Raw genomic sequence first — 17,032 nt, forward strand, 5'->3', positions numbered from 1 at the left:
ATTACGTACAAGAATAAACAAAGAACATAAAATAAAATCCCAGATCTGAAAAACTAAATGTCTTATTTGATTATGAGAGCCCTTTTCGGGAACCCTATGCCCAACTCGGGATCTACTCAGACATAGCTGAGGTGGATATCATCATTGGTTTTAATGAAAGCAATTAAAAAAAAAATAGATAAAAAAAACTTCTCTATTGATGAACTCAAGGTTGAGAAATCTTCTCTTCAAATCGCTAAAACGGCTAAGAAAAGCTGTCTCTGTAAAAAGTCTGGAAGAAATATCTAAAATGACCTAAATGACAAGTATTTATAGTCTTTAATACTCCAGGACGTCTAGGGTTTCACAATTGAGGCTAGGAAATGACTTGGGCTTCTTAAGTTGGAGATAGTTGATCGCGGTCACACTATGCGTGACCGTGGTTAATGGGTGCTTGGCCGCGGTTGTACAGCCTTGGCCGTGATAAATGGCTTATTGGCCGCGGTCCTGTAACTTGCTGGCCGTCTTCAAATGTCTCCGGGGCAAATGGAATATCTTTATATCCAACCGTTGGAATATCTCCAAACCAAGTGCATTTGAAAGCAGGTTGAGTCTTCTGTTAAGTGTCCAATTTTGGAGATGATCAAATGGTGAGAAGGCCTTCGTCTCTCCTTGAGAGTTCTGACAGTCGGAATTTATCCAAAAGAATCTTTTTGTTCTAATTTGCACCTCATTCTCATTGAGAGTTCTGACAGTTTGAAATTACCTGAAAAGTCTTTTAAAATCCAAAAACATAGACATCCTTTGAAAATCTTTGAAAATGAAGTAAAAACACCTGCAAAAAATATTAAAGTGATCCATAAAAATGATCAAAATTCGGTAAACAGGCTCTCATGATCATCTGCCAAAATTCCCAAATGCCAATACGCTTTAAAGATCGCCTTACCGGAAAGCCTTCCCATTCGATTTAGCATCTGGTACCTTCATCACAAATCAAGAGGACCGAATCAAGGTTACAAAACACTTAGAATCAATGGATTTGGAGCAGTGAGCTGAAAGATATGGTCAACAGAAGATGAACTTGTCTCGCACCCATTCCAGACTGATCTGATACGCTTCACAGATCACTCAGAAAGAAGCCCTTCCTTTTCGATACAGTTTCCGGTTCCTTCATCAATATTTGAGATATTTGAGTCATATTCCCATAAAGTTTGGAATCAAATCATTTGGAGTAGTAAGCTGGGAGATATCTTAAGCGGGAAACATACATGTCCTCCTGAGCGGATGCAAAGATGGCTTTACCGAAAATCCTTTCTCACTCTAGATGCACTCGATCTCTTCATCAAATTTCTAGAAAATTGAGCTTCCTGCCCTCTGAATTTTTTCTCGACTCGTTTGGATCCGTATCCCAGAAGTTATGGTGCCTCAAGTGCGAGCTGCTCTGAGTAAAAATGAAATGCTGCGACTTGCCAACCTGGAGTAGGAAGAAAAGCATCATACTTTATGATTCTCCTCAGGCTGAGAGATAGGACTGCGAGTAAGCTAACCCGCAGCAAGAGGAAACTGCGCCAAACCAAACAACTCGCTTCAGGCTGCGAGGTGAATGCTGGGGGTGAGGAGAGGACAAACTGAGCCACATCATGGAGGAGCTGCTCCAAACCTAGTTACTCGATTCAGGCTGCGAGTTGAAGGCTGCGAGTGAGGAGGAGACAAGCTGAGCCGCAGCAAGACACATTTTATCCAACAAAGCCAGGTCAGTACCCAGTTTGTTCTGGGCTGACCCGGTCCAGACCCCTTAGTATAAATACTTTTTGGGGAGAAAACCCTAAACGATCTTTGGATCATCTTTCATTTGTTTTCTTTTCCCCTTTAGTGAAAAACAATTTTTTAAGAGATATATTTAGGTTTTAATCATTCTAAATCTGTTTCTTAACATCTTATCTTCTTATCTTTACTTCTAATCATGATTAACATCATCTCTTGCAAAGGAAATGGTGTGTTCATCATTATTAGTGAGTAGTCTTCTTTTAAGCTTCTAGGTGTGTAGATTAGGGTGCTTAGATGTTTAATTAAAGATGTTCAGGTTCTATATTTGATGAGGCCATCGAGCCATCACCTGACCCAAAGGTCGTTCCCGAGCTCAAAGAAGCACCAATGACCCGTTCCAAGGCAAGGAGGCTTAGGGAAGGGTTCAACTTGGCCGTGGAATCATTACTAAGTACCATGGAGCTTGGAGATGCATTCAAAACCGAGCCTCAAGAACAATACACGCGAGACAGCCCCAAAGGACCCGACTTAGACATAATGGAGGGTTTCGCGCGTCTGAGCCTCAAAGAAAGCCGGCCTCAACTAGAATCAGGTATACATGTTTACTTGGCAGGAAATGGAGCACAGAACACCAAGAATCTCGAAGAGGCCGCATCGGACCCTCAAGATACAACCGTTCCAAGACTCGGAGCCGCTAGCGAGCCAACAAGACCCAAGGAGGAACATGAAGAGGGACGCATGAAGATACTTGAAGAACTCGCAGGACACGACGTGGACAGGACCCTAGATGAACTAAACATCAAGACTAACGAAGGAAATCTCAAGGCTAACGAGCGAATCAACGAGATAACAAGCAAGCCCACAGCCGGCCGCAATCAGGTATTTTCCATTTATACGATTTGTGCAGGTAACATGGGAGTATCCTAGTGGTGTCTAACACCCTAGATGGCATCAGAGGTGCACGGAACAAGTCCAGAAAAGGTTGCACACGATTAGTTTCTTTTCCTTTTTATTTTTAAGTGAACTTTCCATTTTTGTGTCCAAATGAGACGCTTTGCCATTTTGCTTTATTTCTTTTTACAAGTCCTGTTGTTTTGAGTCCTTAGTGTCGTTTTTTTTTCATTGAGTCGAACCCTAGAAGGTTCAAAGCTGACGGACTATTTATAAAGTCCCACATGCAGCTCTTGTACTTCAACCTTTTTCCCGATATCAATAAAATAACGCCGTTTTCTTAGCTTGTGCCTAAGAGCTTTCTAGCTTGTTCTTGCGTGAGAGATTCACCAAGAGTTGAGCCGCAGTAACAGAGATCCGTTCATAGTCTCTGTGGTGCCTTCGATCCACTTCCAAACCCCTAACCGATCCCTCAAGAGAGAGCGCTAAAGCCAGCTTGACAGATCCCATCTCGATTCAAGTCTTGTGGAAGCAAGCCTTGTCTTACCATCTCCATCCACCGAACTACACGAGAGAGCGTCATAGCCAGCGTGTTGTTCCCACCAAGCCATCGATTCCGCAATCATATAAGCCTCACCCGAGTCTTATATCATTTTGGTATCAGAGCCAAAGGTTCCTGCCTTTGGTTTTCTATCCCTTACACTCTTGCACTTTTATTCATACTCGTTTAGCTTATTTTGATTCATAAAACCGAAAAACCCTAGAAAAATTTAATTGCTTGCTTTCATATTCATTAGTCAAAAAAAAAAAAAAGAATTTGTTGCATTGCTAGATTTTAGACCGTTAATCCTTGTTCTTTGCATACTAAAATTTGAAAACCATATAAAAGTTATTTAGTTTCATTTAAGTAGCGAGTCTGATAGTTTAGCGTTTTAATATCCTTAATATTCGGTGGTACTTTTGACTAGTTGTTGTTTTTGTTGAGTACAAGGACACCAAGTGAGGCTAACTAGTATCATGGCCGAAGGAGAACCTGTTCCAAACGATGCTCTTGTCCAAATGATGACCGCAATGAGAGAGGAGTTGAGGAACATGACTCAACAAATGGGAAACATTCGGCAAGAACTTGGAGCCAGGATAGACCGAGTTGAGGCACAACCAAGGAGAGCCCCAGTTCGAGGAGCACAAGTGCCAGCCGGTGACGCGAGTGATGATGAAGAGATGCCCGAACTAGGGGATGAATTTCCACCTGATCCTCTTCAGCATCGGCAGCAGAGGAGGCCGGATCCTCTAAGGAGAAACCCAGCTAGGGTAGCCGATACCCGAGAGCAAACTCATGATCTCAAGCTAACACCTCCTACTTTTGCAGGAAAGTCGGACCCCGAGGCATACTTGGATTGGGAGAGGCGACTAGAGCACATCTTTGAGTGCTATGGCTACGCTGAACGCAAGAAGGTGGCTGTTGCGGCTGCCCAGCTTACTGACAACGCCTTAGCATGGTGGGACAGAAACGTAGCCGAGAGAAGGAGGCAACGCTTTGGGCCAGTCGTCACTTGGAGCGACATGAAATTCCTCCTACGACTTAGGTATGTACCTGAACACTATCATAGAGACTTACAAAAGCGTTTTCGCAAATTGTCTCAGGGAAACAGAAGCGTAGATGAATATTTTGGGGAGTTTGAGAAGCTGATGAACTCGTTGGAGTTAGAAGAATCGGAGGAAGCCTTGATGGCGCAGTTCATCGACGGTTTACAAGAAAGGATAGCAAGAAAGGTGGAGAGAGCTCAATATAGTGGGTTACACGAGCTATTGCACCTTGCCGTTCAAGTGGAGCAGCAAATCAAGCGCAAGACCGCTCTTACTAGCCGCAACCGCACGAGCCAACCATGGAACGCCAGCAGCTCTAAGCCGGTAGATAAAGGCAAAGCCGTGGAGATTGAATCAAGATTCAAAGGCAAAGGCACCGAGGCTCCCAAATTCAACCGAGCCGAACAAGGTAAGTCCTCTAACCCCACATCAAGAACTCGTGATATAACTTGTTTTAGATGTCAAGGCAGGGGTCACATGTCAAGGGAGTGCCCAAATCAGCGAGTCATGATCATTACCCCTAGTGGTGACTATGAATCGCAAGATGAACAAGAAGATGAATCTAACGACTTGGGGGAGGAGGTTGAATATCCCGACACTGGTGAACTCTTAGTGACTCGCCGAGTGCTAAGCGTCCTAGTTCACCCTGAGGAGACAGCCCAAAGAGAGAACATATTTCATACTAGATGCACCGTCAAGAACAAGGTATGTAACCTTATCATAGATGGTGGTTCATGTACTAATGTGGCTAGCAAGTATATGGTGGACAGGTTAGGTCTTGAGAAGACAAAGCATCCTCGTCCTTATAAGTTAAGGTGGTTAAACGACCAGACCGAGCTCAAGATCTCCGAGCAAGTGTCCATACCGTTTAGTATCGGCAAATACCATGATCAAGTCACTTGTGATGTGGTGCCCATGCAAGCCGGACATCTATTACTCGGTAGACCGTGGCAATTCGACCGAGCCACAACCCACAATGGTCGCACCAACCATTACTCTTTCATGTACAAGGAGCGTAAGTACAATCTTGCGCCTCTAAGCCCCACCGAGGTACATGAGATGCAAGTGCACATGAACAAAGAATCCGAGCTAAGTAAAAGCAGTCTTTATTTATCATCTAGTGATGTTTACAAAACCATGAGTGCCAATGGCACCGTGCTACTGATGATGTTTAAAGAATGTCTAAGCGCAGGTTTAGGTGACCCTGAGATACCATTTGAAGTGCAAGCGATTCTGAACAAGTTCAAGGATGTATTTCCCGAAGAGATACCACCAGGATTGCCACCACTTCATGGAATAGAGCACCAAATCGACTTAGTTCCCGGTTCAGCTTTGCCCAATAAGCCAGCTTATAGAATGAACCCCGAGGAGACTAAGGATCTAGAGAGACAAGTACGCGACCTAATGGACAAGGGTTATATCCGTGAGAGTCTCAGTCCTTGTGCTGTGCCGGTTCTCTTAGTACCCAAGAAAGATGGTACATGGAGAATGTGTGTGGACTGACGTGCCATCAACAACATCACCATCAAGTATAGGCACCCCATTCCACGCCTAGATGACATGTTGGACGAGCTAAGCGGATCCACAATCTTCTCAAAGGTGGACTTAAAGAGTGGATACCACCAGGTTCGAATGCGTGAAGGAGGCGAGTGGAAAACCGCATTTAAGACCAAACAAGGCTTGTATGAGTGGTTAGTTATGCCTTTTGGCTTGACTAATGCACCAAGCACCTTCATGCGCCTTATGAACCAGGTTCTTCGAGCTTATATAAGTAAATTCGTAGTTGTTTATTTCGATGATATACTTATATATAGTAAGAACCTTAATGAGCATCTTCAACACCTCGAATTAGTGCTTAAAACACTTCGCAAGGAAGGCCTATATGCTAACCTTAAGAAGTGCACATTTTGTACTAACAAGCTTGTTTTCTTAGGCTTTGTAGTAAGTGAACAGGGATTACAAGTAGACGAGGAGAAGATCAAGGCAATACGCGAGTGGCCTACACCAACTACAATCAGTCATGTTAGGAGTTTTCATGGCCTGGCCAGCTTCTACAGGCGTTTTGTACGAGATTTCAGTACGGTGGCCGCCCCACTCACCGCGGTGATCAAGAAGAACGTGCCATTCTCATGGGGGCCAGCCCAAGATGCAGCTTTTGAAGCCATGAAGAGCCGATTAACACAAGCACCTGTCTTAGCCCTACCAGAATTTGACGAGATGTTTGAGGTGGAGTGTGATGCTTCAGGGGTGGGAATTGGAGCTGTACTACACCAAAGAAAGAGACCAGTGGCATTCTTCAGTGAAAAACTCAGTGGAGCCACACTAAATTATCCCACCTACGACAAGGAGTTATATGCCTTAGTCCGAGCATTGGAGACCTGGCAGCATTACTTGTTGTCCAAGGAATTCATCATTCATACTGATCACGAGACTTTAAAGCACTTAAGAGGACAAACCGCACTTAAGAGGCGCCATGCTAAATGGTTGGAGTTCATAGAGACTTTTCCTTATGTGATCAAATACAAGAAAGGACAAGAGAATGTGGTGGCCGATGCACTCTCAAGAAGGCACACATTGATATCTACTATGGAGGCCAAGGTACTCGGCTTTGAGCATATCAAGGAGCTATACAAAGAAGATCCCGAGTTCGGAGAAGCTTATCAAGGCCATGGCAAAGGAGCTTATCTCATATCACCTACACGATGGGTTTCTTTTCCGAGACAAGAGACTATGTGTTCCACAAGGGTCTTTGAGGGAGCTATTGCTGAAGGAAGCACACGGTGGAGGTCTCATGGGTCACTTTGGAGTGGACAAGACCCTGGCCGTAATCGCAGACCATTTCTTTTGGCCGCATCTCAAGAGAGACGTGGAGAGACATTGCTCACGCTGTGTTACATGCCATAAAGCCAAGTCCAGGTTACATCCTCATGGTCTATATTTACCTTTACCTATCCCTAACGCCCCATGGGTGGATATTTCCATGGATTTTGTACTAGGCTTACCCAAGATCAGGCACAAAGACTCGATCTTTGTTATTGTTGATCGGTTTTCAAAAATGGCGCACTTCATACCCTGTGACAAGACTAATGATGCCACACAAACTGCGGACTTGTTCTTTAAAGAGGTGGTGAGATTACATGGAGTGCCAAGGACGATCGTCTCTGACCGAGACTCTAAGTTCTTAAGCCACTTTTGGAGGACCCTTTGGAGAAAGCTTGGCACCAAGCTTCTATTCTCTACAACTTGTCATCCCCAAACGGATGGGCAAACCGAAGTGGTAAACCGTACATTATCTACTTTACTTAGGGTCACTCTTGGTCGAAATTTGAAAACATGGTTAGATTGTTTGCCTTTCATTGAATTTGCTTATAATCATGCTACTCACTCGGCTACTAAGATGTCTCCTTTTGAAGTTGTGTATGGATTTAATCCGCTGATGCCTTTAGATCTCTCTCCAATACCCCAAGCTGAGCAAGTTAATCTAGACGGCCTCAAGAAAGGGGAATTTGTGAAGAAGATACATGAAAAGGCCCGAGATAATATAGTAAAGAAAACGGAGGAATACAAAAGGAGAGCTGATAAAGGACGCAAGAAACTTGTATTCGAACCAGGAGAGTGGGTCTGGTTACGTATGCGACCAGAAAGGTTCCCACAGCAAAGGAGTTCCAAGCTTGCCCCTCGCGGAGATGGGCCTTTCAAAGTGCTTGAGAAGATCAATGACAACGCCTACCGATTAGAGCTCCCAGGTGAGTTAAACATTTCACATAGCTTTAATGTTGCTGATTTGTCTCCTTATGATGCAGGTGAAACAGTTTTGAGGACAAAACCTCTTGAAGAGGGAGGGAATGATGAGGCCATCGAGCCATCACCTGACCCAAAGGTCGTTCCCGAGCTCAAAGAAGCACCAATGACCCGTTCCAAGGCAAGGAGGCTTAGGGAAGGGTTCAACTTGGCCGTGGAATCATTACTAAGTACCATGGAGCTTGGAGATGCATTCAAAACCGAGCCTCAAGAACAATACACGCGAGACAGCCCCAAAGGACCCGACTTAAACATAATGGAGGGTTTCGCGCGTCTGAGCCTCAAAGAAAGCCGGCCTCAACTAGAATCAGGTATACATGTTTACTTGGCAGGAAATGGAGCACAGAACACCAAGAATCTCGAAGAGGCCGCATCGGACCCTCAAGATACAACCGTTCCAAGACTCGGAGCCGCTAGCGAGCCAACAAGACCCAAGGAGGAACATGAAGAGGGACGCATGAAGATACTTGAAGAACTCGCAGGACACGACGTGGACAGGACCCTAGATGAACTAAACATCAAGACTAACGAAGGAAATCTCAAGGCTAACGAGCGAATCAACGAGATAACAAGCAAGCCCACAGCCGGCCACAATCAGGTATTTTCCATTTATACGATTTGTGCAGGTAACATGGGAGTATCCTAGTGGTGTCTAACACCCTAGATGGCATCAGAGGTGCACGAAACAAGTCCAGAAAAGGTTGCACACGATTAGTTTCTTTTCCTTTTTATTTTTAAGTGAACTTTCCATTTTTGTGTCCAAATGAGACGCTTTGCCATTTTGCTTTATTTCTTTTTACAAGTCCTGTTGTTTTGAGTCCTTAGTGTCGTTTTTTTTTCATTGAGTCGAACCCTAGAAGGTTCAAAGCTGACGGACTATTTATAAAGTCCCACATGCAGCTCTTGTACTTCAACCTTTTTCCCGATATCAATAAAATAACGCCGTTTTCTTAGCTTGTGCCTAAGAGCTTTCTAGCTTGTTCTTGCGTGAGAGATTCACCAAGAGTTGAGCCGCAGTAACAGAGATCCGTTCATAGTCTCTGTGGTGCCTTCGATCCACTTCCAAACCCCTAACCGATCCCTCAAGAGAGAGCGCTAAAGCCAGCTTGACAGATCCCATCTCGATTCAAGTCTTGTGGAAGCAAGCCTTGTCTTACCATCTCCATCCACCGAACTACACGAGAGAGCGTCATAGCCAGCGTGTTGTTCCCACCAAGCCATCGATTCCGCAATCATATAAGCCTCACCGAGTCTTATATCAATATTCTCATTTCATTTCCTTAGTTAGCTGCTCTTAATGCTAGATCTCTCATTATAGCTTGATCTAGAACTTAGACATTTCTCCACCCACAAGGTGTTTGATGAAATGTCTGAAAGAGCTAACTTAAGGGTTTGTGTTTTGAATGCCATGAGAATGTTTGTTCGAAGCATAAATGACATGTTAGAACTGATAATTAATGCATCTTGATCATCATTACACTAATGAGAATTGGGTTTGAATGTTGATTACGATTGTGATTAATGCTTTAAGAGAAGATTAGTCTTGTTTAGAGTTCTAAGTTGATTGGAATTAGAGAATCATGTGATGCTTGCTATATCTTTCTGTGTAAGATTCAGTCTATCTTACCTCATTGATCTGATGCATAAAGAGGCTGTTTGGTCATATTAGACATTGAACCTCATGCTTGTTAATTGCCTTTTCATGTATGAGAATTAGTCTTGATTAGGTAATTAACAAAGGATTTTTTGTCATGAGAGTGGATTAATCTGATTTAGAAGTCTAGACTAAAGAATTTCAAGTGTCTCATTGTTTGCTTAGCATTATAAACTAGCATTGAAAGATCAATGATGATCTGCTCAAAGTTTAATCCCTAAGCTACTCTGCAAGAGCACAGATGTGCAGTTGTAGTATGTAGGGGTCGAACCACAGAGACAAGAGATCACTCAATAAACCTTATAGAGATCGAATTACGCTAAGCAGAAATATTAGAAATAAATAGCAATGCAACTGAAATAGACTAAGCAGCAGTAAAAACGGTTTGTAAGATTCAGATGGATGGAGATTAGGTCTAGGGCGTTTTCAGGAGATCAATAAATGCAGATAAATCGATTAATCAGGGTTCAGGTTTAAGCACAGTTCTTGAACTTAAAACACGAATTATAATTAACCAACTTCCGTTGTGAGAACTATCTAAGTTAAAATCCTAGAATTCCAAATTCTTTTGCAAACCCTAAAGATTTAAACCAGCTTTAATGCACAAGTTCGATATGTTCACAAGGCATCTAAACCAAATTCCTTTGCGAATATCTACTTTGCTCACCCTAAGTTCTTTCCAGTTATTCAATTACACTTCCGTGTCAATCAATTAACCTAAGATCTAAGTTCTAGGTGGCCAGTCCAGAATTAGCTTTAAGAACAACCTATGGTGAAGAACTAAATAGATTATGAACCCTAACTAGCAAGTTAATCAAACATTCAAAGAAAACCCTAATTAAACCCTAAACCTAACAGGTGATCTACTCAGACATGATTATTGGAACAACAAACATGATGAATAGAAAGCAATAGATTAAATCGAAATAGATAAAGGGGTTCGAAATCTTCTCTCTAAACGGACAGAGTTCAGACTTGTCTCCCATAGCTCTCAAAATCGCCCAAAGCAGAAACTCAGAGTATCTCTCTCTCAAAAATCTAAGGTATCGATATAAGGCGGCTAAAAACCCTATTTATAACTTAAAAACACGTTTTGTGCTTCCTTGTAATTATTGGAGACTTTTGGGCTCAACTCCTTCTTCAAACAGGAAACAAAATCACGTTTTCTTTATTTCTGCAACAAGTGTCGAGCGTCATTCTCCATGATGTCGAGCGACACTAAAACACAAAATCCATCCTTGACGAATTTGATCCTGATTTAGCTCCAAAGTGCTCCAAAATCATCAATTAAGCTCCAAACGTACCTAAGACCTGTAAAGACTCCAAAAGACTCAAAAAACACTAGAAAGACTCTATAAATAAGACCTATACCATGGTTAAAAACCATAAAAACCATGATATATCAACTCCCCCAGACTTAGCATTTGCTTGCCCTCAAGCAAACTGAACACCAAATAAGAGAAAGAGGTTTGAAAACACAGAGACTCAACCTTTCACTGGAACATCAATTTTGACCGAGATCACCCTGCAACTCAACTACTGCTTCATCATTCTAAGTCGAACCACCATGTACTTCTCCGCAGACATTCACAGCTTCCCAGATTAAGTCCAAAATTCCACAACATTGTCCATAAACCCTCATCGCTGGATCTCACTGATGATTCAGATGCTAAGAACCTTCTAGACTCTTTCCTGTACTATACTTTGACAAATCAGCCATACACACTTTGGTAATTTTCTCTCCCCCATACTTATTCTTTTCACACACTCATCATCTTTTTTTTTATGGCATATACTCGATAAGGGTAAAGCTGCAAGTACTGATGGTGTTTGCCATCGAGTCCCCGAGTTGTCCCTTTACCTTGTATCAAAGGTTTTCAGCGAATAGTGGGGTCATAGGAAACTTTCCTACCCCTCGCTTCCTTCCTTTGTGTGATCAGTCCAACTTAGAAGTGAAATAATGGGATCCTTGGAAATTTTCCTAGCCCTTCACTCCTAAGCGAAAATCATCTCAATCTTTTCGCCTTTTTCGTTCTTTCTTCATCTTTTAGCTTATCACATGGAGAGAAACACCAACATGAGATTTCACACAGGCTTTCATTTGTCAAGTATGAACGATGAATCAAGCTCTATGAACATCAGTCACATCAATGAGGTAAAAGAAAGAGTTCAGAAATTAGCTCAGGTTAGTGGATTCTGTTAGAAACATGGACGCCTCTAGTCAACTGGTCAGCCTTTGGATTTTTCATTAGTCGGATCTAGACTGAATCTGCAGCAATGGTCACTTAGATGAAAGGTCAACACAATAATTCCAGGAAAAGCATCACAATCTCCAACAAGTTTTGACTCAAAAACGTTTTGACACGACTGACTCTAAGAAAAACAAACACAATGTCAGCGACTACCTCCCCCAGACTTAAACAACACTGTCCCCAGTGTTATCTAGTCCGAAGTTGGTGAAACAAAAGAAAGAAAACAGAGAAACGCAGTAAAAACGGAGAACTTACCTGGCTGCAATGATGGTGTCGACCGACACTGATGATGGTGTCGTGCGACACTTGTTCTCTTCGTACCGAATTGCAACAGAGCAATCCGAATTTCTGGTTTGACTCCGGTTTCCTGATTTCCTAATTTTTTTTTTTTTTCACAGAAGCAAGTGACAAGCGACACCAAGGGTGGTGTCGCTCGACACCAGTCCCTGCTTCAACCTAAAACACGAAAACCAAAAACAAAAAATCAAAAGAAACAAAAAAACTTATGTACAGACTTACCTGTGGATTGCCTTCCACCAAGCGCTTGTTTTAAGTCATTAGCTTGACTTGATGGATGGACTATGCATCTGGTGGATCAGACAGTGGCAAAGAATGCCTCTGTGAAAGTCGTCTCATCCATGGTGGTGTGTAAGCGAAGTGCGCATGAGGTCGTTCAAGGAATGCAGGAATAACACCAGAGTGTGATCTGTGTTTGGGTGGCTTCAACCTATTCCCTGCAATATCATCAATAGAAAAACCAAGTGTTCTACGATAATCTCGTAGCTTGCGTCGAGAGACCGAATCTGCATCTTTCAAATCAGTTTTGATGATATCACAAGAATTAGGATTAGGCTTAAGAAGTGCGTACCTTTGCTTTGGTGGAGATGGATGGAGTGCAATGTTTGGAGCTTCTTGATCAACAGCAGTCACTGGTTCTGTAGACGTTTTCGTCAACTCAGGTTGATCTCTCACCTTCTCAGCATCAAACACATTCTGATCTCCAACTATCACTTCAGGTATTGCACTGACTCGGAATGTCTGACCATCTATGGTTGGATCCTTCAGCTTCTCCATCTTGAAAGTCATGATGGTATCTCCCAAGTGGAGATCAAGGTTACCATGCTTGACATCAATTACCGCTCCAGCTGTAGCTAAAAACGATCTTCCCAAGATAAGAGGATCTTTGGGTTCCTCTCCATATTCCAGAACCACGAAATCTGTAGGAATTATGCAATCCCAACTTTAATCGGAACATCGTCCAAGACACCTTTTGGGATTCTTTTAGATCGATCTGCTAGGATCAAAGAACTCTTAGTTGGCTTGAAGTCAGTCATCCCAAGGCTAACAGCTACAGAGTATGGCATGAGGTTGACACTCGAACCAAGATCACACAGCGATCTCTTGAACCTCTCTGAGAAGATAGAGCAGTCCAAAACAAAGCTTCCTGGGTCCGAGAGTTTCTCTGGAATCTTATTCTGAATCACAGCACTGACCTGTTCAGAGATCATCATCACATCTTCCTCATGACTCAGATTATTAGTCACCATCTTTTTCACATAGTGTCTGAGAGTAAGAGCAATCTTCACAGCATTAACCAAAGGAATCTCAATCACAAGTTTCTCCATCAAAGCTTTGCATCTAGCATCGTCTAGCTCCTGCTTGGACTTCCTAGGACTCCTTGGGTAAGGAACCTTAGGTTTGTAAACCTTTTCCTCAGCAGATTTCGGACTTTGAGCAATATCAGCTTTGCTCTGCAATTGGTGACGCGCGACACTGGTTGTGGTGTCGCTCGACACCGGCTCTGTAACTTCGAAATTTTCTTCAGATTCGTCCAACTCCACGATTTCATCCTCAGAAACACCCTTTTTCAGCACATGAGTCAACTTTTTACCACTTCTTAACGAGATGGCACTGCAGTAATGCCTAGGAGTGGTATCAGTCTTCCCAGGAAGGAATCCTTCTTGCCTTTTTACAGACTCTGCAGTCTGAGCAACCTGAGTATCAAGCTTCTTGACATGAGTGTTTAGAACTTCAATTTTTCCACTCAGATCCAGATACAGAGCATCAATCTTCCCATTAAAGTCCACTGTCATCTTCTGCTGACCTTCCAGTATCTGTTCCAGCATAGACTTCACCTCATTATCTGGAGTTTGAGTAGGAGGAGAACCATAGTTCCTTGAAAAACTGTTGTTGGAGTAGGATGTCTGGTACTGAGGTTTGGAGTTATAACCAGAAGAGTCCTGATTACCTGTGAAGGTACTCCTCTGATTATTTCCACTGTAATTCGTGTTTCCTTGCTGAGTACCAAATCTCTGACCCTGAAATCCAGCTCCATTGATGAAGTTAACATCCTCTTCCTCAAGTGCTTTATCTGGTTCGAAATTCTTAACCTCTGCAGCGTATCGGACGGACTTCTTACCCACTAGCCTTCACCTCAGCAATCTGCGATCCATCCATGTTTCCACCCTGTTTCATTCGCTGATAGTCTGCATTCTTGGTACTATTGCTAGATGCCAAGTTCTCAATAAGCACAACAGCATCTTCAGGGTATCTGGTGTTGAAGTTCCCATTGCTTGCAGCATCAAGAGCCATCTGATATCTCCAATCAACACCTCTGAAGAAAATACCTAGCAGCTGAACATCACTGAAACCATGATGGGGGCAATCTCGCTGGTACGACTTGAATCTCACCCAAGCAGCCTTGAATGCTTCAGTTGGTCCTTGAAAAAACGTTGAGATTTTGAGTCTCAGTTCCTCAGATCTGGCATCATCATAGAAATTGTGCAGAAAGGCGTTTTTGATCTCCTCCCAAGTAGTCAGTGATCCTGGCTCCAACTGCTTCAGCCAATTAGCTGCTTCTCCAGCAAGAGAGTATGGGAACAGCTTACAGAAGAGGTAATCATTGGACACTCCATTGTATTTGATGCTGGTGACCAAGTCTTCAAACCTCTCAATATGATCCATCGGATGCTCATGAGAATGACCATGGAAAGGATGCTGACCCACAAGAGTGTAATACACAGGCTTGAGCTCAAAATCGTTCCTCTGAAACGCAGGAGCGCGAATCGCAGACCGATTTGCATAGAATTGCTCAGGTCTGTTGTAGTCACCCAGCGTCCTGATAATGTTACCCTCTCCATCAAGTCGCTGGCCTCTCTCATTACACACATGACCATCTTGGTCTCTCCAGACTCCAGCATCATCACGAACCAATGACAATGCGTTCTCCATCTCTGCTGGTTTCTGAGACAAAGAGAAAGAACAATGTAAGTAACAAAGTAAAAATAAAATTAAGAAAAACGATGGGTGTTGCGCGACACCCCTGCTCGACACTAAGAAAAGCTTAGTCGAAACTCAAGATCTAAAGTTTAATGGCGAAAATCAAGTCCCCGGCAACGGCGCCAAAACTTGATCTGCTCAAAGTTTAATCCCTAAGCTACTCTGTAAGAGCACATATGTGCAGTTGTAGTATGTAGCGGTCGAACCACAGAGACAAGAGATCACTCAATAAACCTTATAGAGATCGAATTATGCTAAGAAGAAATATTAGAAATAAATAGCAATGCAACTGAAATAGACTAAGCAGCAGTAAAAACGGTTTGTAAGATTCAGATGGATGGAGATTAGGTCTAGGGCGTTTTTCAGGAGATCAATAAATGCAGATAAATCGATTAGTCAGGGTTCAGGTTTAAGCATGGTTCTTGAACTCGAAACACAGAATTATAATTAACCAACTTCCGTTGTGAGAACTATCTAAGTTAAAATCCTAGAATTCCAAATTCTTTTGCAAACCCTAAAGATTTAAACCAGCTTTAATGCACAAGTTCGATATGTTCACAAGGCATCTAAACCAAATTCCTTTGCGAATAGCTACTTTGGTCACCCTAAGTTCTTTCCAGTTATTCAATTACACTTCTGTGTCAATCAATTAACCTAAGATCTAAGTTCTAGGTGGCCAGTCCAGAATTAGCTTTAAGAACAACCTATGGTGAAGAGCTAAATAGATTATGAACCCTAACTAGCAAGTTAATCAAACATTCAAAGAAAACCCAAATTAAACCCTAAACCTAACAGGTGATCTACTCAGACATGATTATTGGAACAACAAACATGATGAATAAAAAGCAATAGATTAAATCGAAATAGATAAAGGAGTTCGAAATCTTCTCTCTAAACGGACAGAGTTCAGACTTGTCTCCCATAGCTCTCAAAATCGCCCAAAGCAAAAACTCAGAGTATCTCTCTCTCAAAAATCTAAGGTATCGATATAAGGTGGCTAAAAACACTATTTATAACTTAAAAATACGTTTTGGGCTTCCTAGTAATTATTGGAGACTTTTGGGTTCAACTCCTTCTTCAAACAGGAAACAAATTATCGTTTTCCTTATTTCTGCAACAAGTGTCGAGCGGCACTCTCCATGGTGTCGAGCGACACTAAAATAAAAAATTCATCCTTGACGAATTTGATCCTGATTTAGCTCCAAAATGCTCCAAAATCACCAATTAAGCTCCAAACGTACCTAAGACCTGTAAAGACTCCAAAAGACTCGAAAAACACTAGAAAGACTCTATAAATAAGACCTATACCATGGTTAAAAACCATAAAAACCATGATATATCAAATGATCATATCTAGAGGCTTAGCTTTATCTTATTTTGAATTTGAATCTTTGTTTAGCTTCTCTTGTTTGTTTTGTTCTTAATCATTGCTTGTTTCTTGTTTGTTTTATGCTTTAGATCATCATGGTTACCAATCATTCACTTTTTAGAATTGGATTAGGATAGATTCATCATAGTTCTAGTGCCTACAAACCTCCATTTGGATTGATACCTCAAATACTACAATGATATGAGTAGTTTGAGTAATTGGGTTTGAACCTAAAAGTTCTTATTATCATGAGGCTATCTGGTTTGTTGTGACTCCTTGCTGCTGTCCAAATTGATTATTGAATCCTGCACCTTGGTAATTGTATTGTGGTCGTGGCTGGATGCCTCTGTTTCCTCCGAAATTCCCATTTTGGAATTTGTTTTGGAATGGTCTCTGTTGCGGTGGGTAATGCTGATCTTGGGGATTCTCTACATTTAGATTTCGGTAAGAGAG

General features: G+C 42.3%; 1 protein-coding gene and 1 non-coding gene across 2 annotated transcripts; both read left to right on the forward strand.

Moving 5' to 3' along the window:
* Positions 1-3,654: 3,654 nt before the first annotated feature.
* Positions 3,655-5,727, forward strand: LOC112083449. The gene has a single exon (XM_024151476.1). The coding sequence runs from the start codon at positions 3,655-3,657 to the stop codon at positions 5,725-5,727; it is 2,073 nt and encodes a 690-aa protein (XP_024007244.1).
* Positions 5,728-14,578: 8,851 nt separating this feature from the next.
* On the forward strand, positions 14,579-14,685 carry LOC112083755. The gene has a single exon (XR_002897884.1). It is a non-coding gene; the product is annotated as a small nucleolar RNA R71 (small nucleolar RNA).
* Positions 14,686-17,032: the final 2,347 nt, after the last annotated feature.

Source organism: Eutrema salsugineum, unplaced genomic scaffold (genome assembly GCF_000478725.1).
Source record: "Eutrema salsugineum unplaced genomic scaffold, Eutsalg1_0 scaffold_6, whole genome shotgun sequence".
NCBI classification, from domain to species: Eukaryota; Viridiplantae; Streptophyta; class Magnoliopsida; order Brassicales; family Brassicaceae; genus Eutrema; species Eutrema salsugineum.